Source organism: Theropithecus gelada, chromosome 4 (genome assembly GCF_003255815.1).
Source record: "Theropithecus gelada isolate Dixy chromosome 4, Tgel_1.0, whole genome shotgun sequence".
NCBI lineage: Eukaryota > Metazoa > Chordata > Mammalia > Primates > Cercopithecidae > Theropithecus > Theropithecus gelada.
The window spans coordinates 82,508,981-82,530,424 of record NC_037671.1 but is presented as its reverse complement, the minus strand read 5'-3'; the positions used below and the strand labels follow the sequence as shown (position 1 = coordinate 82,530,424).

General features: G+C 37.9%; 1 protein-coding gene across 1 annotated transcript in view; it reads left to right on the top strand.

Annotated features, from left to right (window-relative positions):
• SNAP91 (synaptosome associated protein 91) overlaps nt 1-20,314 on the top strand; it is a 174,399-nt gene extending 154,085 nt beyond the window's left edge. Inside the window, exons 25-28 of the mRNA XM_025382349.1 lie at nt 11,961-12,044; nt 13,019-13,123; nt 16,964-17,066; nt 18,911-20,314. Of these exons, the coding sequence (XP_025238134.1) occupies nt 11,961-12,044; nt 13,019-13,123; nt 16,964-17,056 (282 nt within the window). The 3' untranslated portion in view covers nt 17,057-17,066; nt 18,911-20,314. The remainder of the gene's footprint in view (nt 1-11,960; nt 12,045-13,018; nt 13,124-16,963; nt 17,067-18,910) is intronic.
• The last annotated feature ends 1,130 nt before the right edge of the window (nt 20,315-21,444 follow it).

Below are 21,444 nucleotides of genomic sequence, written 5' to 3'. Positions count from 1 at the left end.
TAGCCTCCCAAAGTGGTGGGATTACAGGCATGAGCCACCACACCCGACCTGGAACACATTTTCTTTTAAATAGCTGTATTGATATTTTCATATATAAAAAGTTTTTAAAATAGTTTAATAAGTTCAAATCAATCTGAAAATGGCCTTTTGAATGAAGAATTTGCCACTAAGCAGTACTAGTAGCATTAATTAAATTACACAGTTTCTAAGGAAAATACCTTTTGTGCTTAGACTTGGGTTCTCTAAACTCATTTTCCTCTGGTCTTTCCACCTCGTCTTCTGGTGTTTGTGAGAGAGCAGGAAATTTAGGCACTTAATGTTCTCTGACTTTGGTGAGTTCATGGTATGAAATAACTTAGTTTTAAGAAATGGTTTCTAACAGATAACAATGATAAAAATACCTATTAAATCTAGATATTTTTCTATTTACATCTTTCTATGCATTATTTTAAAACAGTGCTTAAGAGGACAGTTTTCATATTTAGCTATAAAATAAACGGTTTCAATTTAATTCTTATGAAGGATATTTAGTAGAAAACTACGAATCTCTTTTAAACTAACTTTTGCCTAGGATGATACATAATTTATTTCCAAACCAGGAATAAAGGTTTGAGGGTGAAAGGGACTGTCATTATTGCCCTGGGACCCTAAACATGGCTTGTGCCTGTTGGCCCAGGTGCTGAGGCCATAAGCAAGTAGCACTCCAGCCCAGCGGACTGCCCTCCGTTCTTAGATATGAAACATTTGATAGCCTCTATTTTGCTGTGGGAAGGGGGAGACAGAGTAAATAAATCTGAATAAAATTCCCAAAGGAAGAAACAAGCTTTTTTAGAACTGATTTGGTAAGTCTATTAATATGACATAATGACATAAAATCTCACAATGTGTGTATATTATCATTATCGAAGTAAAGGAATTAATTTTCCTATTCTCTTCTGTGCAGGATTAGAAAGGCCTTATTTGCTGTTCTAAGGAATTTATACTTTGGTGATGTTGCCCTTATCACCAGGATAAAACTTTTGTTTTTTAACAAGTTTCAGAACAATCACTGGTAGTAGCACAGTCTAAAATGAGTTAAGGGGATTGGAAGGCACAGTGATGAGAATATTAGTATCTGGCAGACAGACTGTAGGTTAAGAAAAGGAAAAAAAGTTGGCTGGGCATAGTGGCTCATGCCTGTAATCCCAGCACTTTGTGAGGCCAAGGCAGGCAGATCACTTGAGGTTAGGAATTCAAGACCAGCCATGGCCAACACGGTGAAACCCCATCTCTACAAAAGAATTGCAAAACTTAGCAAGGCATGGTGGCATGTACCTGTAGTCTCAGCTACTCAGGAGGCTGAGGTGGGAGAATCACTTGAACCCAGGAGGAGGAGGTTGCTGTAAGCCAAGATTGCACCACTACACTCCAGCCCTGGGCGACAATGAGTCTCTGTCTCAAAAAAACAAAAGAAAAAAAAGTTTAGAGCCTGAGGTTAGGGTAGAAAGGAAGAGGAGAAGGCAAATTTTCAGTTAGAATCCACACAAGTGGGGATTTTTATAGATGAGACAACCAAGACAGTGGTTGCCCAGTGTATTATTCCGTTTTCACACTGCTGATAAAGACATACCCGAGACTGGGCAATTTACAAGAAAAAGAGGTTTAATGGACTTACAGTTCCACATGGCTGGGGAGGCCTCACAATCATGGTGGAAGACAAGGAGGAGCAAGTCATATCTTACATGGATGGCAGCAGGCAAAGGAAGAGCTTGTGCAGGGAAACTCCCCCTTATAAAACCATCAGATCTTGTGAGACTTATTCACTATCACAAGAACAGCACAGAAGAGACCTGCCCCCATGATTCAGTTACCTCCCATTGCATCTCTCCCACAACATGTGGGAATTCAAGATAAAATTTGGGTGGGGACAAAACCAAATCATTTCATTCTGTCCCTGGACCCTCCCAAATCTCATCTTCGCATTTCAAAACCAATCATGCCTTCCCAACAGTCCCCCAAAGTCTTAACTCATTTCAGCATTAACTCAAAAGTCCACAGTCCAGAGTCTCATCTGAGACAAGGCAAGTCTTTTTCACCTATGAGCCTGTAAAATCAAAAGCAAGTTAGTTACTTCCTAGATACAATGGGTGTACAGGCTTTGGGTAAATACAGCCATTCGAAATGGGAGAAATTGGCCAAAACAGAGGGGCTACAAGCCCCATGCAAGTCTGAAATCCAGTGGGATAGTCAAATTTTAAAGCTCCAAAATGATCTCCTTTGACACCGTGTCTCATATCCAGGTCACACATGATACAAGAGGTGGGCTCCCGGGTCGGGCACAGTGGCTCTTGCCTGTAATCCCAACACTTTGGGAGGCCAAGGCAGGCAGATCACAAGGTCAAGAGATCAAGACCATTCTGGCCAGATGGTGAAACCCCATCTCTACTAAAAATACGAAAATTAACTGGTCATAGTCGCACATGCCTATAGTCCCAGCTGCTTGGGAGGCTGAGGCAGGAGAATTGCTTGAACCTAGGAGGCAGGGGTTGCAGTGAGCCAAGATCACGCCACTACATTCCAGCCCTGTGACAGAGTGAGACTCCATCTCCAAAAAAAAAAAAAAAGAGGTGGGCTCCAGTGGTCCTTGAGCAGCTCCACCCCGTTAGCTTTGCAGGGTTATAGACCCCCTCCTGACTGCTTTCACAGGCTGGTGTTGAGTGTCTGTGACTTTTCCAGGCCCATGGTGCAAGCTGTCAGTGGATCTACCATTCTGAGGTCTGGAGGACAGTGGCCTTCTTCTCATAGCTCCACTTGGTGGTGCCCCAGTAGGGATTCTGCATTGGGGCCCCCACCCCACATTTCCCTTCTGCACTGCCCTGCACTGCCCTAGCAAACTTCTGCCTGGGCATCCAGGTGTTTCTATACATCTCTGAAATCTGTGTGGAGGTTCCCAAACCTCAATTCTTGGCGTCTGTGGCTCAGCACCACATGTAAGCTGCCAAGGTTTGGGACTTCCACCCTCTGAAGCAACAGACCGAGCTGTACTTTGGCCCCTTTGAGTCACAACTGGAGCAGCTGGAACACTGGGCACCAGGTCCCTAGACTGCACACAGCAGAGGGACCCTGGACTTGACCCATGAAACCACTTTTTCCCCCCATAAACCTCTGGTATGCAATGAGAGGGGCTGCTACAAAGATCTCTGACGTGTCCTGGAGACATTTTCCCCATTGTGTTGGTGATTAACATTCAGCTCCTCGTTACTTATGCAAATTTATGCAGCCGGCTTGAATTTCTCCTCAGAAAATGGGATTTTCTTTTCTATCACATTGTCAGGCTGCAAATTTTCCAAACTTTTATGCTCTGTTTCTGTTTTAAAACTGATTGGCTTTAACAGCACCCATGTCACCTCTTGAATGTTTAGCTGCTTAGAAATTTCTTCCACCAGATACCTTAAATCATCTTTCTCAAGTTCAAAGTTCCACAAATCTCTGGGGCAGGGGCAAAATGCCACTAGTCTCCTTGCTAAAATGTAACAAGAGTCACCTTCACTCTAATTCTCAAGAAGTTCCTCATCTCTACCTGAGACCACCGCAGCCCACATTTTCCCATCATCTTCTGAGACCTCCAAACTGTTCCAACCTCGGCCTGTTACCCAGTTCCAAAGTTGATTCCTCATTTTTAGGTGTCTTTTCCACAGCGCTCCACTCTACTGGTAGCAATTTACTGTATTAGTTTGTTTTTACACTGCTGATCAAGACATACCTGAGAGTGGGCAATTTACAAAAGAAAGAGGTTTCATGAACTTACAGTTCAACATGGCTGGGGAGGCCTCACAATCATGGTGGAAGACAAGGAGGAGCAAGTCACATCTTACATGGATGGCAGCCGGCAAAGAGAGAGCTTGTTTGGGGAAACTCCCCCTTATAAAACCATCAGATCTCATGAGACTTATTCACTACCACAAGAACAGCACAGGAGAGACCAGCCCCCATGATTCAATTACCTCCCACCAGGCCGTCCCACAACACATGGGAATTCAAGATGAGACTTGGGTAGGAAGACAGTCAAACCATATCACCCAGGTTTCTATGTGAGGCAGTTTACTAAATAATGAGGCCACTAACCCAGAAGGGAACAAGGGAAAAGCACTTTAAAAGTAATATTAAGTTGAACAACTTCCTTGGCCATTACCCACCCTGAGATCAAGACTTAACTGTGCAAAGTTAAGAATTCATCAAGTACTTAATTAACAACTGTTTGGCATCTTTAGGATAACAAAGCTGCCGATTGATTGGTAGGCACTTTCACAGAGACTGAGATTAATGTCTCATTTTTTAACCCCAAAACTCCTTATTTTTGTTTATGAAGCAGAAAATTTTTAATTATTGGTAATTAAACCCCAGAAAGTTAAATATGGAAAGTTTTAGCATAAAGTATCCACAGCAGCTATGGAAAGAGAAATTAGAACAACAGAAACTATTTGTTACAATAAAGAGTTACATAGTTTTATTTCCTTTATTTTACTTACCATTTTACACCACAATATAAAGGTTGTCTTATGCATATCTTTATTAATTCTTAGTTTTATCTATATTCTTTTATAAATTCGCTGCCATTTACTCCATTTATTTTTTACAAAGCTGTTGTTTCCTAACAAAGCTGTGGCTTTGCTTTTACTTAAGAAATTATTCTGAGGGAACTAGTCTAGCTTTCTCTCACATGCCCTTATACCCTGCCTCCCCGGTTGATCTCTTCCATCCTTCTATTCCTTTATAGTCTCTTTCTAGGAATACTCAAGGAAAAGAAGCTAGAGACACCAGAAACAAGTGCTTCAGAAGCAGCAAAGCAGTGTTTCCCAATTTTCCTTGTAATCTACAGGTCTTTGCTATTGAGAAGGAGATGAAGGATGCAGATTTGGGAAGGGGGATCCTTTTGCTGCCTTTTTAAAGTTTTTATTGATTAATAAGAACTAAGATTACTTTTCCCCACTTATTCCAAATTTCCCTTAATTGCTTCTTAAAGGTGTAGCTATAACATTTTTCAGATCACAGAACCCAAGTTAGATCTAAAAACCTTAGCAGGACTTGAATTTGAACTATGTCTGCTGGCAGGGCTCTGTCATCATTGCCATCAGGAGCCCTGTGCTTCCTGGGTTACTTATTCGAATGTGTTTTACAGTGCACAGCAGACCTATTAACTTTTTATCGAAGAAGTGGGAAGATACTTGCAATTCAGAAATATGTGCATTTTGCAAGAAGATCACTGTTAAAAGAAAAGCGTTAGACAAAATTAATTTAACAGAGTTGAGCTGGGTGCAATGACTTACCCATATACTCCCAGCAACTGAGGCGGGAGGATCACTTGAGGCCAGGAATTTGAGACCAGCCTGGGCAGCATAGTGAGGCCCCATCTCTAGAAAAATTAAAAAGTTAGCTGGGTGTGGTGGCACATGCCTGTAGTAAAAGCTACATGAGAGGCTGAGACAGGAGGATTGCTTGAGCCCTAGAGTTTGAGCCTACAGTGAGCTATGATTATGCAAGTTTAACAGAGTTTATTAAGTGAAGAATGATCCATTAATCAGGTACCAGTCGGAAACAGAAGAGGTTCAGAGAGCTCCAGCACAGCAGTGTGGACCATGAACTTCTATTGGCTGATAGAGAAGTACAACAAAATATATTTGGTTTATCAGAATAGAAAGACCCTAAATAGAGGTTAGTTGTTGATCTCTACTTGATAAAGTCTTTAGTTAGAATCTGTTAGTTGGCAATTTCTGATTGGTAAAGTCTCCAGTTTCATTTTATTATTTATGTTGGGCTTCATTTTGCTTACATGAGAACTCAAGGTGCTAGAGCTGTACCAGTCAAGTGGCATCCCAATTAAAATCTTATCACCACTGAATCTAAGAGTTAATCTACCATTTTAGCAAAATGACTAACTCAGACAATTTCTTCAAATTGTTTGACCATTTATTGATCAGGAATTTCTGCAGGTTCATTTTGCTTTGATAACTAATAAAGCCCTTTTCTCTTTTATAGCCTGAAGTCCTAATGATGCAATTCAGGTCTAGTAAATAGCCTACCACCTACCCTATTGAAATGATGGGTAAAGCATTAATGTGAAATATAATTTTATAGGTATTTTATTTCTTTTGAAAAATTTTTTATTGAGATAAAATTCACGTAACATTTAAATTCACTATTTTAACAACTTAAAGTATACAATTCAATGATTCTTAGTATATTTACAGCATTGCAAAACCATCACTATTATCTAATTTCATAATATTTCCATCACCCCAAAAAGAAATGCAGTCTCTTTCAATTTCCCCTTACCCTTATAGCTTTTTGTGCCTGGCTTCTTTTACTAATTAGCATAACATTTTCTAGGTTTATCCATATTGAAGTATGTATCAGTACTTCATTTTTATGGCTGAATATATTTCATTTTATGGATATATCACATTTTGTTTATCCATTCATCAGTTGATGAACACTTATGTTGTTTCTGTTACACATAATAAATTTTTATTATCATATATGAGTTTTCATATGAACATATATCCTCAATTCTATTTGGAATAGAACTCTGGGTCATCTGTAAGTCGATGTTTAACTTTTGAGGAACTGCCAAGCTTTTCCATAGCAGCTACGTTATTTTACATTGCCACCAGCAATACATAGGGTTTCAAGTTCTCTTTATCCTCCCAACACTTGTTATTTTTCATTTCATTATTTATTATATCATTCTAATGAGCATGAAGTGGTATTTCATTATGACATTGATATGTATTTCCCTGATGACTAACAATGTTTAACATCTTTTCATGTGTGTATTGATCATTTGTATATCTTCTTTAGAGAAATGTCTATTTATGTTGTAGAGGAGGAAGAATTCTTTTTTCCTACTACGCTCCTAGACTCTCTAGCTGGGGCTGTGAACACTGGACTGACCAAAGACAAATTAAAAGGAATAAACAGAAGTTATTAGCACATGCATCATGCTTACTCATGGGAGCGCTCAGGATGAGTAACTCAGAGGCTTGATTAGAACATGGGCTTAGGTGGCATCTTAGCAAAGGAACAATAAATTTTTAGAGAAGTCACAAGACAAAAGAAAAGGACTTTGACTCTCTAAGGTGGCAAATATATGAGAAAATAATGGCAGTTCAAGGCTAATTAGTCAAGTTTGTTAGGTATTTTGTTCTGATGCCCTCTTCAGGCTGATTCGGGTCTCAAGTTGTCTCTGGTGATAAACGTTTGTCCCTGATAGAGAGGGGAGGAGAAATATCTCTGTAAATTTATTTTCCAAATAGTGAGAAGGAGGAGAGCTTTTCTTGTATCTGCTTCTTTCAGTTGCCTTCAGCTCAAAGTAATTATTATGCCAAAGTGTCGTATTTTGGGGTGGCATATTCTGCTACCCTACAATATCCTTAGCCCATTTTATAATTGGGTTGTCTTTTTATTATGGAGTTGAAAGAGATCTTTCATATTCGGGATACTAGATGCTTATCAGATAAATGATTTGCCAATATTTTTATCTCATTCTGCGAGTTAGCTCTTCGTTTTCTTGATAGTGTCCTTTGATGCACAAAAGTTCTTAATTTTGATAAACTCCAATTTATCTATTTTTTGCTTTTATTACTTGTGCTTTTGGTGTCATATTGCTAAAAACTATTGCCTTAATCATAGGTCTTGAAATTTTTTACCTATGTTTCTTTCCAGGAGTTTTATAGTTTTACCTCTTACATTAAATCTTTGACCTATTTTGAGCTCTTTTTTTTATATGATAGGGGTCCAAATTTATTGTTTTGCATGTGGAAGTTCAGTTGTCTTAGAATTATTTGTTTAAAGGACTATTCTGACTGGGTACAACAGCTCATACCTGTAATCCCAGTACTTTTGAAAGCTAAGGTGTATGGATTACTTGAGCTCAGGAGTCTGAGACTAGCCTGAGCAACATAATGAGACCCTATCTCTACAAAAAATAAAATAAAATTAGCCGGGTGTGGTGGCATGCATCTGTGGTTCCACCTACTCAGGAGGCTGAAATAAGAGGATTGCTTGATCCAGGCAAGTAGAGAATCACTTGAGCCAGGGAACTAGAGGCCGCAGTGAGCCATGATCATGCCACTGCACTCCAGCCTTGGTGACAGAGCAAGATCCTGTCTAAAAAAAAAGAAAAAGAAAAAAAGGAAGAGACTATTCTTTCTTGATTAATTGATTTTGATAACCTTGTCAAAAATTAATTGACCATCTGACATATTGGGCTGAATAATTTAAGAAAGAGAAAAAAAATTATCCATAGATGTGTGGGTTTATTTCCAGACTCTTTATTTGCTTATGTTGATCTATGTGTCTGTCCTTATGCTAGTACCACCTGTTTTGATTAATGTGCCTTTGTTTTAAGTTTTGAAACCAGGAAGTGTGATTCCCCCAAATTTGTTCTTTTTCAAAACTGTTTTGGCTATCCTGGTTCTCTTGCATTTTTGTATAAATTTTAGGTTCAGATTATCCATTTCTCCAAAAAAAAGTGGTTGAAATTTTGATAGGGATTTCATTGAATCTGTGTAGCAATTTGCAGATTATTACCATCTTAATATTAAGTCTTCCAACCCATGAACAAAGGGTGTCTTTCCATTTGTTTAGATCTTATTTAATTTCTTTCAACAATGTTCTATAGTTGCAGTGTTCAAGTCTCATATTTCTGTTAAATTTATTTTTTAATATTTTATTGTTGATGCTATTATAAGTAGAACTGTTTTCATAACTACATTTTTCAATTGTTCATTGCTAGTTCCACAGGAACACTGCACTGAGTTTTGTATATTGGTCTTATATCCTGCAACTTTGAAGAACATGTTTATTAGCTTTGATAGTTTTGTTGTATATGGATTCTTTAGGGATTTCTGTATATAAAAAAGATTGTGTCATCAATGAATAAAGATAGTTTCATTCTTTCTTTCCCACCTGGATGCCATTTCTTGCTTTTTCCTGCCAACTGCCCTGACTTAGAACTTTCAGAACCTCCTTGTCTTATTCTTAGGTAGAAAGCTTTCAGTCATTTTTTTTCAGTCACTAAGTATGATGTTAGCTGTGGGCTTTTTGCAGATACCCTTTATCAGGTTGAGGAATTTCCGTGCTATTTCTAGTTTGTTGAGTACTTTTTATCATGAAAAGCTGTTGGACTTTGTCAAATGCTTTTCTACATCTATTGATATGATCATTGTTGTGATTTTCCCTTATTCGTTTTTCAGGTCTCTCTTAGGAAAGTGGCTGCAAACTCTAACCCTGCCCTGACAGGCCTCAAAAGCAGGTTGCTGTTTACAATGTGCCTTTCATGGGATACTTCTTTATTGTGGTGGAAGCCTCATGTCTAAGATGTCTCTCTCACAGGAAGCTTGTTTATACTGGCAAATGCCCTTGTGGCTCTTGTCTAAACTGTGTTATTTCTACCAACATAGCCACTCTCTAAGAGAACTTGACCTGCAAAGAAGTTAGGTGTCAGTCAAGTGAGACACAGAGGAGGCATACAATAAAACACATGAAATTACAGAATCTGTAAGTAATAAAACTTACAGATTCTAGGGAGAAGAGGGCAACATGCCAAAGGGAAGTGGGGAGCCATCCAGGACACATGTGTTCAACCAGTGGGTAGGAGCAAAAGAGAGTGAGAGTGAGGGATCTGTGGGCCAAGGCCTTTATTGGGGTCTAGAATATCACCCAAGCAGATTTTCCACAGGAATTTAATTGGTAGGTTTACAGCAAGCAGGCACAAGTTCCATGGAATGACGCTGTGACTGAGAGTTGGTTGTTGTGGCATATCTGTACAGTTAGCTCTGCAGAGTGTGGGGGACAGTGGGGTAAATCAAGTAGGTTGTATCTAGCTATCCCATAGGGAAGGTGTTGGTATGAAGCAGATATCTAGATGACCACCTGAAGGAACTGGGAGGAGGCAGAGAACTAGAAACTGTGTCAAGAGTGACTAAGCCCTGCTTCTGATATGAGAAAATTAAAGGTGTATCCTAAATAGATGCTGAGGTAACATAAATTATAGGAGTTAACTATAATCATGTAATTTTTTATTTTATTCTATTAATATGGTGTATTGCATGTGTTAATTTTCATATATTAAACCAACCTTGCATTCCTGGGTAAAACCTGGTCATGGTGTATAATCTTTTAATATGCTCCTGGATCCAGTGTGCTAGCATTTTGTTGAGAATTTTTTCATCAACATTCATAAGGAATATTGCGCTGTAGTTTTCTTTTGTTTGTGATATCTTTGTCTAGCTTTGGTGTCAGGGTAATACTGGCATCAAAGAATGGTTAAAAAGTGTTACCTTTATTTTGAAAAGCTTGAGAAGAATTGATATTAATTCTTTATATATTTGGTAGAATTCACCAATGAAGATATCTAGTTCTGGATTTTTTCTTTGATGGAAGGTTTTTGTTGTTATTGATGTTTTTTTAGAGACAGGGTCTCACTTTGTCACACAGGCTGAAGTACAGCGGTGCTATCACAACTCACTGCATTCTCAAGCTCTGAGCTAAAGCTATCCTCCCACCTCAGCCTCCTGAGTAGCTAAGACTACAGGCACACACCACCAAAAATTAGGCCCAGCTAACTTTTAAAATTTTTTTTGTTGAGATGGGTTCTTGCTACATTGCCCATACTGCTGTGTTGCTGTTCCTAAACTCCTGGCCTCAAGTGATTCTCCTGCCTCGGCCTCCTAATATAAGTGTAAAATACACGTCAACTGATATTTGGCTTTCTTGAACTTCTCTGACATTGGATTTAGCCAAAGTAAAATTTAGGGACTCCAGTAGAACAATATGGATATGACTTAGGGAAGATGTGAAAAACTAGTAACATAAAGATACTATGAACAAACAGTAAAACAAACAAACAAACAACTGTTTTCTCTATACAAAAGCATTTTTACTTTGAGTCATTAGTACCTCTAAACTAATAAAGCAATTTAAATGGCTTTTCTTATAGTGAGAGTGAATTTGAAGGAAAAATAGGAAACAGTTTACAGAAAGCTATTTAAGAAATTACTTACACTTATTAGCTAAATACACTAGAATTTCATATACATTCTTTTAAGTGAAAATCAGTCAAGTTTGAGGGCACTGTTTATTTCACATGACCAAATAGTTTCCTAGTAGTGAATGCCACTAATATGCTGGGATTACAGGCATGAGCCACCACATCCACCTGTAAACCTTGCTTAATATAAATTGGAGCCATATAGAAAGATTAGAACAATTCTCAAATGTCTAACCCAATACCGTTAGAGGATATGATGATAGGAAAAGACAAGCTTAGGGAAGTTTGACTCATTTCCAGTGAGGATGGGTCTAAAAAGATAGAGAGAAAGTCCAATGTTGTGAGCAAACTGCAAGCCAGCAAGTCCAAATGACACTGTAACAGAGAACATCAAGTCAGTAATCTTGTTTATATCATTGATGTGGTGCTAAAACCATTTTCCTTTTTAAATTTAAAACTGAAATTTGAGATTTTCTTTACATATCCACTCATACATATTTGACATGCATTCATTTTAAAATTCTGTCATTTTAAAACCAAATTATGTTCAGCTGGGTACAGTGGCTCTTGCCTGTAATCCAGCATTTTGGGAGGCCAAGGCAGGAGGATTGCTTGAGGCCAGGAGCTTGAGACCAGCCTAGGCAGCATAGCATGACCCATCTCTACAAAAAATTTTTAAAACTTGGTCAGCCATGGTGGCATGTGCCCGTGGTCCCAGCTATTCAGGAGGCTGAGGTGGGAGAATTGCTTGAGCCCAGGAGTTCAAGGCTGCAGTGAGCTGTGATCATGCCATTGTACTCCAGCCTGGGCAATGGAGTGATACCCCATCTTTAAAATAAATAAACAATAACCAAATTATATTGTTCTTTTTGTTTGTTTTGTGTGTTTTTGTGTTATTTGTATGTGTATGTCTGTCTGTCTATCTGTGTAGCAAGGAGCTGTACCTCCAACCAGTTCAGTTCCTCCTGTTGCCGGGGCCCCATCGGTTGGACAACCTGGAGCAGGATTTGGAATGGTGAGTGATGACCTATGCTAAAAATTGTAATCGACATTTCTAAATTATTTGCCAGATCCCAAATTAGTAAGTATTCCTACAGAATATAATTCTTCCCAAAACATAGTAAGTAAAACTTAAAAAGTTGTCATCTGCTTTAAACCTTAAGTAGTCTACACATGAAGTGACAAAATCAGTCATAAAATATGTTCTACCATCAAATTAATTTCTATAGTACGTTGTTATATCATTTTTACTAGAATATTTACAAATAGCTTTAGCCCATCATCAAAATCAACCCTTAATTATTATACTAGGACTGTTTTTTTTTTTTTTTTTTTTTTTTTTTTTTTGAGACGGAGTCTGGCTCTGTCGCCCAGGCTGGAGTGCAGTGGCCGGATCTCAGCTCACTGCAAGCTCCGCCTCCCGGGTTTACGCCATTCTCCTGCCTCAGCCTCCTGAGTAGCTGGGACTACAGGCGCCCGCCACCTCGCCCGGCTAGTTTTTTTGTATTTTTTAGTAGAGACGGGGTTTCACCGTGTTAGCCAGGATGGTCTCGATCTCCTGACCTCGTGATCCGCCCGTCTCGGCCTCCCAAAGTGCTGGGATTACAGGCTTGAGCCACCGCGCCCGGCCTATACTAGGACTGTTTATTCACCAATTTTACCAGCCAATTTTAGGACCATCTTTCATAAAGAAACAAATTTTTATCTCTCCAAGAATTATGCTTAGAGAAGATGAATAAACAACAATAAAGTTTGGTTAGGATGAGGATACCATGTGGCCAACCAGGCTTATGCTACCCACCCACCTTAGCGACTCTCTCCCTCACAGTACAGCCTCACATTATCCCTAGTTAGAATTACAAATTATACTTCCTCATAGTCCTGCATTCCTCAAATATTGTCAGAAGTACATAAAAGCAATAAATGTCAGGATAGTGCCCTAGTGGGTTCCACTCATGCTCTGAACCACTCTCCATTCTTCCTCCTCAGCCTCCTGCTGGGACAGGCATGCCCATGATGCCTCAGCAGCCAGTCATGTTTGCACAGCCCATGATGAGGCCGCCCTTTGGAGCTGCTGCTGTACCTGGCACGCAGGTCAGTTTGTTCAATGTCCACAAACCAGCCAGTGACATTAACTAATAAGTATAAAACATTGGTGTAGCAAACTGTTTAAAAAGTGTTTTTACCTAATGTAATTCTCATACCTGTTGCTTCAGAAGTAAAGGGAGCATGGAAGACAGATCTGCAAAAGTGTGAGATTTGGGGGGAAAAAATGATGGAAATAACTTACTGTCTAAAGATCCCTCCATTGTTTTCCTACTTAATTCAAATTGGTTCCTGAGAACATCCAGATATTCAGGGCATCCAAGGCATTTGTCCCAGAGAAGTGGGTGCTTCTAGTCTGTAGTTTTAGCATGTGTTCCCAGTGTTACCCAGAAAGGTTGGCAGCACAGTCCTCCAGACTGCCATGTCTGCCCAAGACTCGTGACACTAACTGCAATAAGTTTGCCAAACTGCATAGTCTGTGAGAATAGTCCCTTTTAGAATCTCCTCACTCCAGAAAAAAAGCACACATTTGTGAGTCCTCGGGGCCACCCCCACTTCAGACTAGCTGACTACAAATTCGAGGTTTTTCCATGGCCACCCTCAGGTTAAGCAGTTTCCTAGAATGATTCACAGAACTCAGGAAAGCACTAAACTTATAAGAGTTTTATTGTAGTAAAAGGATACAAATTAGATCCAGTTATAGGAAAAGATACATAAACATCATCTGGGAAAGTTCTAAACATGAAGCTTCTTTGTCCTCAGAGGTGGGTTCTTCTCCGGGCATCATCGTGTGACAGTACACATGCAGTATCGCAAGCTCACCTGAGCTTCAGCGTCCAGCATTTATTGATGCTTCATTATGTAGGATTGGTTGGTTGAATTGTTACCCATTTTGTGGAACTCAATCTTCAACCCCTGTTCCCCTCTGAAGATCAGACTGGTTTCATGCGGCCCAAAGACCCAGCCCTAAAATCACATGGTTGGGCTTTCTGCCTCCACTCAGAGTCACCTTGTTAGCATAAACTGTCAGGTGTTCCTGGAGCCCACCTTGAATAACAAAGACACACCTACCATTTGGGAAATTAGAAGGATTTAGAGGTTACCTTTCTGGGAAAAGGAAAAACCTCAGTTTAGGTAAAGCTAAATTCCTTACTACACACTGTGCTACTTCCTCTTCAAAAATGACAAAATATATTACACTTTGTTGAACCGTTTTGCTGCTAGAGGTGCTAGTCTTAGTGATGAATCATGCTTTCCTGATTCCTCTTTTAAATTGTCTGGCTGAGGTGATGGTACATGTCAAACCAAAGAAGTTTTCCTCATGAGAAATTGACTTGGATGGAGTCAGGACACCAAATTACTACTTTGGTAGCAGCATGCTTTACAAACTAGACCAAATAGCTCAAATATATTTTAATGCTATGAGTAAATGTTTTCAGTCCTATACTACTTTTAACTTATCAAATCAGTATTTATACTGTCTTATCTGTGGAATACCTGCTGTGAACTTTCTGAGTATACCTTATCCCTTTTGCTTCCTTGATGCATCTCTAAATCCATGGACCTGTTACCAAGATTTCCTTTCAGCTTCTTCACTTTGCCCCTCAAAAGCAACAGGGACCAAGAGAAAGAATGGTGGATGTTGAAAGACAGAAATTTAGAACGTGAGAAGCCCTAGCCTTCATGGCTATTACTGGCCATAACTGGCTTCAGGAGAAATTTTCTAGTCTACCTGAAGACTACTGAACCCTGTGTAGTGTTGTTTTTGGGGACAGTGAGGAAAGTTTTGGGTATAATGGTTGTGGTTAAGTGTAACTTAGATATACTTAAATTCTAAGGGATCTCATTTATCATAAATGTTTCCTTGATGTTTGAATAGATCCATGACTATCATCTTTTTGAATAAAAGAAATATTTCTGTTATTATGAACTTGGAGCAATGTTACTGAGATTTCTTTTAACCTTATTGTGTTTGATATATTGAAAGCTTCAGAAATAAATGAATATAATTTTATTACTTAAGGCAGTTGTTTTTCTTGTGTAATACCAATGTTAGCAACAATTTACTTAATTAGAAGAATGAAAATAAAAGATAGATAGTATCATGGAAATACATTGTTTTAATCAGTAATTGAATTCATAATAAGCCAGGTAATGATACATCATATTTATGTAATTTTTAGATTATATTTCCTATATCAGAGGAGAAGCATAATTATACTAGATAATAAAATAAATGTTGAGTTGGTAGCTTCAGAAAACAAAGTAGTTTTTTTATTACTGATGCCAGGACTATCCTAGCATTTTTTCATTGGTTGGTATGATATCGTCATCTCACCTAATTATCAATAATGGACCAATCTTTGAGTTGATCTAAGGAACTTCAAGTCTTACATTTTTTTTATATATTTCTATGAAGCAGATCCCAGGTTTTTTGTTGTTATTTGTTTGTTTGTTTGTTTGTTTGTTTGAGATAGGGTCTCACTCTGTTGCCCAGGCTGAAGTGCAGTGGTGCACTCATAGCTCACTGCAGCCTTGAACTCCCAGGCTCTAGGGATCTCTCACCTCAGCCTCTTGAGTAGCTGGGACCACAGGTGCAAGCCACTGCACCCAGCTAATTTTTTTTTTTACTATTTGTAGAGATGAGGCCTCGCCTTGTTGCCCAGGCTGGTCTCAAACTCCTGGCGTCAAGTGATCCTCCTGCCTCGGCCTCCCAAAGTGCTGGAATTTTACAGATACGAGTCATCACACTCAGCCCATGTCCCAGTTTTAAACATGGAAATTTGACAAATAGATAATATAATTAGTCAGTAGTTTCTGGACATAGGACCAAAGCTCAAAATCCACACTTCTGGAACTCTGTTTGCTGAACTAATAAAAATATACATCACTGGCCCACAGTCCCAGCATGTTACTACAAGCATAGGAGATTAATTAGACTCAAAGCCTAGATGTCAACTATTACTCTATAGACTACATGAGATTTTTCAAGACCTTGTGTCCTGTAAAAGTCAGCTCCCGGAAGTTGTATCTGTGACACAATGAAAAAATAATTTAGATTCTGGTTAAACAGAAACAAGGCAAGTTAATTATTTGTTACTTTTGCTGCAAGTCCAATATGATTCTTTCCTATTGTATTTAATAATAAGTTTTAGCCTTCTCTGAGAGCTGAATAGATTGCATTAGAATTTAGTGGCATTCACTACTAGGAAACTATTTGGTCATGTGAAATAAACAGTGCCCTCAAACTTGACTGATTTTCACTTAAAAGAATGTATATGAAATTCTAGTATATTTAGCTAATAAGTGTAAGTAATTTCTTAAATAGCTTTCTGCAAACTGTTTCCTATTTTTCCTTCAAATTCACTCTCACTATAAGAAAAGCCATTTAAATTGCTTTATTAGTTTAGAGGTACTAATGACTCAAAGTAAAAATGCTTTTGTATAGAGAAAACAGTTGTTTGTTTGTTTGTTTTACTGTTTGTTCATAGTATCTTTATGTTACTAGTTTTTCACAACTTCCCTAAGTCATATCCATATTGTTCTACTGGAGTCCCTAAATTTTACTTTGGCTAAATCCAATGTCAGAGAAGTTCAAGAAAGCCAAATATCAGTTGAAGTATATTTTACCAGTCCAGAATTAAACACAACTCTGTGACTATGTAGAACAAGTAGATTTTATAAGCCTTTAACCATCTAATCTTCTGCATGTTTGTTTTCTTTGATATGTGTTCTGCCTAATGCTTTTCTCTCTCTCTCTCTCTCTCTTTCTCTCTGTCTCTCTGTCTCTCTGTCTCTCTCTCTGTCTCTCTGTCTCTCTCTCTCTCTCTCTCTCTCTCCCCCTCTCCTTTTTATTCCTGCTCTTTGGGGCTGTCTTTTTCCCATTAGCTTTCTCCAAGCCCTACACCTGCCACTCAGAGTCCCAAGAAACCTCCAGCAAAGGACCCATTAGCGGATCTTAACATCAAGGATTTCTTGTAAACAATTTAAGGTATCTAATACTGAGCTTTTCCTGTAGGCTTGTAATAATGAGCTGTATAATGCTTAGCTATTTCAAGAGGTATTCATTATTTCTGCGTGTTGAATAGCTGTATGTAATAGTAATAATTTATTAAAATAATTTATTAAAGATATTAAAAGCTATCTTTAAGAATTTTTTAAAGTCTTAATTTATGTAACTGGGAGGACAAGTAACCTCCAAATTGTCCTTATCCTGGAAAGCACAACGATTAGCTTTAATAAAGCAAAAAGGTGCCCAAGCTACTTGGTAAATTAGAAAATTGCCACTTTATTACATGATGACTGGAATTTATAGAAAGTCAACATTTATACTATTGCATTTAGAAATCATCTAAGAATGTATTTGACTGCATAATTGTATTTTTATTTTGCTTATCCTTCTTTTGCCCCATAAAGCTTAGATTATTACTCTTTACATTTCTGCATTCAAGCAGAATTTTAAATTTCTAATGTTCGAGTTTTAAATTTCACAAATTTCATATAATTTATGAAATGAGTCGTGCGGAAGTTATGGAAGGAAACTAATGAAGGAAAAATGTTCACTATTGACCCCAGCACCTAACACAGTGGGTAGGTTCTCAACAAATCCTTGCTGAATGGACGAACATAATTTACATGGTACTTTTCACATCCACTTCTTAGTAGGAGATCACTCATGTGAGATAAACTAGCCAGAAATTTTTTGTCTCCATTTCACAGCCAAAAGAAGTGATCCTTGGGCATTAAGGAATTTGCCCAGTGTCCCACAAGGAAGAACTCAGTGTTTTTGGACTTCTGTCCAGTGTTGTTTTCAGTATGCACCTACTGTGCTACATATATTTCTTAAAAACCTTCACTAATGCCTACTAAGATCTTTGTGGATTCTTGATTTTTTTTTTTAATATACAAGATTAATGATGTATTATTTTAAGGTATTGACATCTCAGTCAGGTAAACTCTCCTTATGCCCAACTTTTCTATTACACTTTGGATTGGCTAATGTAGACATAAGTGAGACAATGAACACTTAATAACTTTCAGGAGTGACCAAGGAAACTGCATAGAGCAGGCTGTATTCACCTCTTAATAAATGTTGCTCTAATCATATGCCTGGAACTTTGATAAGTACAGGAAACAGATATGCTTGAGACAGTCCTTACCTGAGAGAGAGAGAGAAACAGAGAAAGAGAGACAGAGACAGAGCCAGATAAAGACAGACACACAGAGATAATGACTATTTGATGAAGAGTTATCTATGCGGCTAAGACTTAAGACCCCACAAATGTTTCCAGCAGAAATGAATGATGCATGAATTAGCCAAGGAGATGAGTGGGAAGTGGCTGAGAAAAGGCATTGAGTCACCAGGGATCTCTCCATTCTCTTCTATTCTGTCACTGGTTCAGTTGTTTAGTAAGTGACTCATTGAACACTGTAACTGAATACATGAAAAAATAATGTAAGGTCGTGGCCATGCCCCCTTTTTCTTTGGCTGACGTTTTTAAAGGTTAGCTGCTCTTAGATACTGAATGCTATACCGAATGTCCTGCTACTAAAATTTTTAATATGTGTCTAAATTTCAAATTTTTGTTGATATAATTATTAAAATGAAACTATACCTCAAAAGTTTTTTTTTTTAATTTCTGGCTAAATTTTAAAAATGTTAAGCTTATTTTAAAAAGCCGTGAAAAGTATGTAAATGTGAATTTGTCCATGCAGAGACCTTTTTATGTAAAAGTTGTTTGCAGAAACTGTGAAGTAAAATTGCAAGGGAGGTAAAATGTTTGAGGACTATGTAATACTCTTTTTTTCTAATTCTAATTCTTGTTTTCTTTACAGCTGCAATTTTTGTGACTGAATAGGAAAATAAATGAATTTGGAGACTTCAAATGAGATTGATGCTCAGTTTCAAAGGGAGCCACCAGTACCAAACCCAATGCTTACTCATAACTTCTCTTCCAAAATGTGTAGCACAGCCGTGAAAGTGAACATTAGGAATGTGTACTACCTTAGCTGTTATCCCTACTCTCGAAATTGTAGTGTATTTGGATTATTTGTGTATTGTACGATGTAAACAATGAATGGATGTTACTGATGCCTTTAGTGCTTTTCTGGACTTCGCCTGAGGACAGATGATGCAGCTGTTGTGTGGTGAGCTATTTGGAAAGATGTGTCTGTGTTTTTGAAGGTTTCAATGTACATATAACTTTCGAACACACCCGAAACTCTTCCCATAAATTATCTTTTCTTCTGTATCTGTTACAAGCATAGTGCGATAATATCAGATAATAAGGAAAACACTCATAAATATACAAAACTTTTTTCAGTGTGCAGTACATTTTTCCAATCACAGGAACTTCAACTGTTGTGAGAAATGTTTATTTTTGTGGCACTGTATATGTTAAGAAATTTTATTTTAAAAAATATAAAGGTTAACGTCCATAATAAATACTTCTCTTTGAAACTACCTTATCAAGAATGAAAAATCATATGGGAAGAATCCCCTATTTATCACTGCTATATTAAAATATATATATTTTAATTATATTTGACAGGTTTTGCATCTAAATTGACCTATTTATTCATTCTTGATTAAATGCACTGAAAAGTAAAGAGTCTGTTTGTATCACGTTCATGAAAATGCAGTTAGAGAGGTACTATTCAAGTTATTCTGAAGGCACCCCAAGGTATATCTGTAATTTAAAGATATTACTGCAGATATTTTTACTTTACTGTGGGTTTTTGGTACATCTGTTAATTTAGTATTTCTTTGTGTGTTTTGTAGACTAGTGTTCTTCCATCCTTCAATTGAGCTCAAAGTAGGTTTTGTTGTAACATTGTGATTAGGATTTAAACTAATTCAGAGAATTGTATCTTTTACTGTACATACTGTATTCTTTAAGTTTTAATTTGTCGTCATACTGTCTGTGCTGATGGCTTGGCTTAAGATTTTGATGCACAAATGAGGTCACTGTTGATCAGTGTTGCTAGTGGCTTGGCAGCTCTTCATAAAAGCATATTGGGTTGGAAAGGTGTTTGCCTATTTTTCAAATTATTTAATAGATGTATGGTACCATTTAAAAGTGGTTGTATCTGAATTTACTGTGGGGATAACATACACTGTAATGGGGAAAAATTACCTAAGACCAATTTCAAAATGGCTTTGTTTGTATTTCAGTTTAAAAACCCAGTGCATGTATGCCCTCTGAGATGCAATAAACACCTTGAACAAAGAAATGCAAACATAACCCTTCTCTCTTTGATTATGTTTTGAGAAAAAGGTCTGTTTCAAATGACACACACAGCAGACATAATATTGAATATTTTAAAATGCTGTCATGCCAATAGAGTTTTGATTATTTTACAAAAAATTAAAAACAAGGAAAAAGCAATTTTAACAAGCTTTCATTAAACTTGGGTCTCCATAGCTGCTGCCAAATGAGTTGAAATTCCATGTTTCAAGATGTATATGTATTTTTAGGGTGAACTTTCTTTTAAAATGTGCAATTAAAGTCTTGTAATCATTTTTATGAGAATTAGCCATGAAAGTTGAAGAATAATATGACTTTAGGTAGGTTATAGTGTACTGACACACTGGCATACATGTATACTCTCACACAATACCTAGATTAGCCTATGTTGATAAAGTTAGTGACATTATGCCTACAACTAGATTGTTATGTCTCAAAAAGTAGTCCAGTCTCAAATAGAAGAATTTCTTTAGTGAGACATACTCTTATTTCTATTTTAAAACTTCCTTTCCCTTAGTTACCTAAGATGTGTGTCTTGAGAACTAACTTTCAGCAGCTACTATCCAAGTATGTAATATGAATTTTATAGATTACATTTTAATCATATATTATTTCATGGGCTTATTGCAATAAAAATATATTTAAGATTGTAAATAATTTGAAGTTTAATATTGCATTTTTTTTTTTTTTGAGACGGAGTCTCACTGTGTCTCCCAGGCTGGAGTGCAGTGGCGCGATCTCGGCTCACTGCAAGCTCCGCCCCCCGGGTTCACGCCATTCTCCCGCCTCAGCCTCCCAAGTAGCTGGGACTACAGGCGCCCGCTACCGCGCCCGGCTAGTTTTTTGTATTTTTAGTAGAGACGGGGTTTCACCATGTTAGCCAGGATAGTCTCGATCTCCTGACCTTGTGATCCACCCGCCTCGGCCTCCCAAAGTGCTGGGATTACAGGCTTGAGCCACCGCGCCCGGCCTTAATATTGCATTTTAATAAGCTTTTATTTCTTCATTGAATGGCCCATGTGGTATAAATTCTTAATAAGTGAAGCTGCCAGAGCATTATTTTCAAATCAGACTGTGTGTGCACACACACCATTCCATTCATGACCACACCAGCTGTTCCCT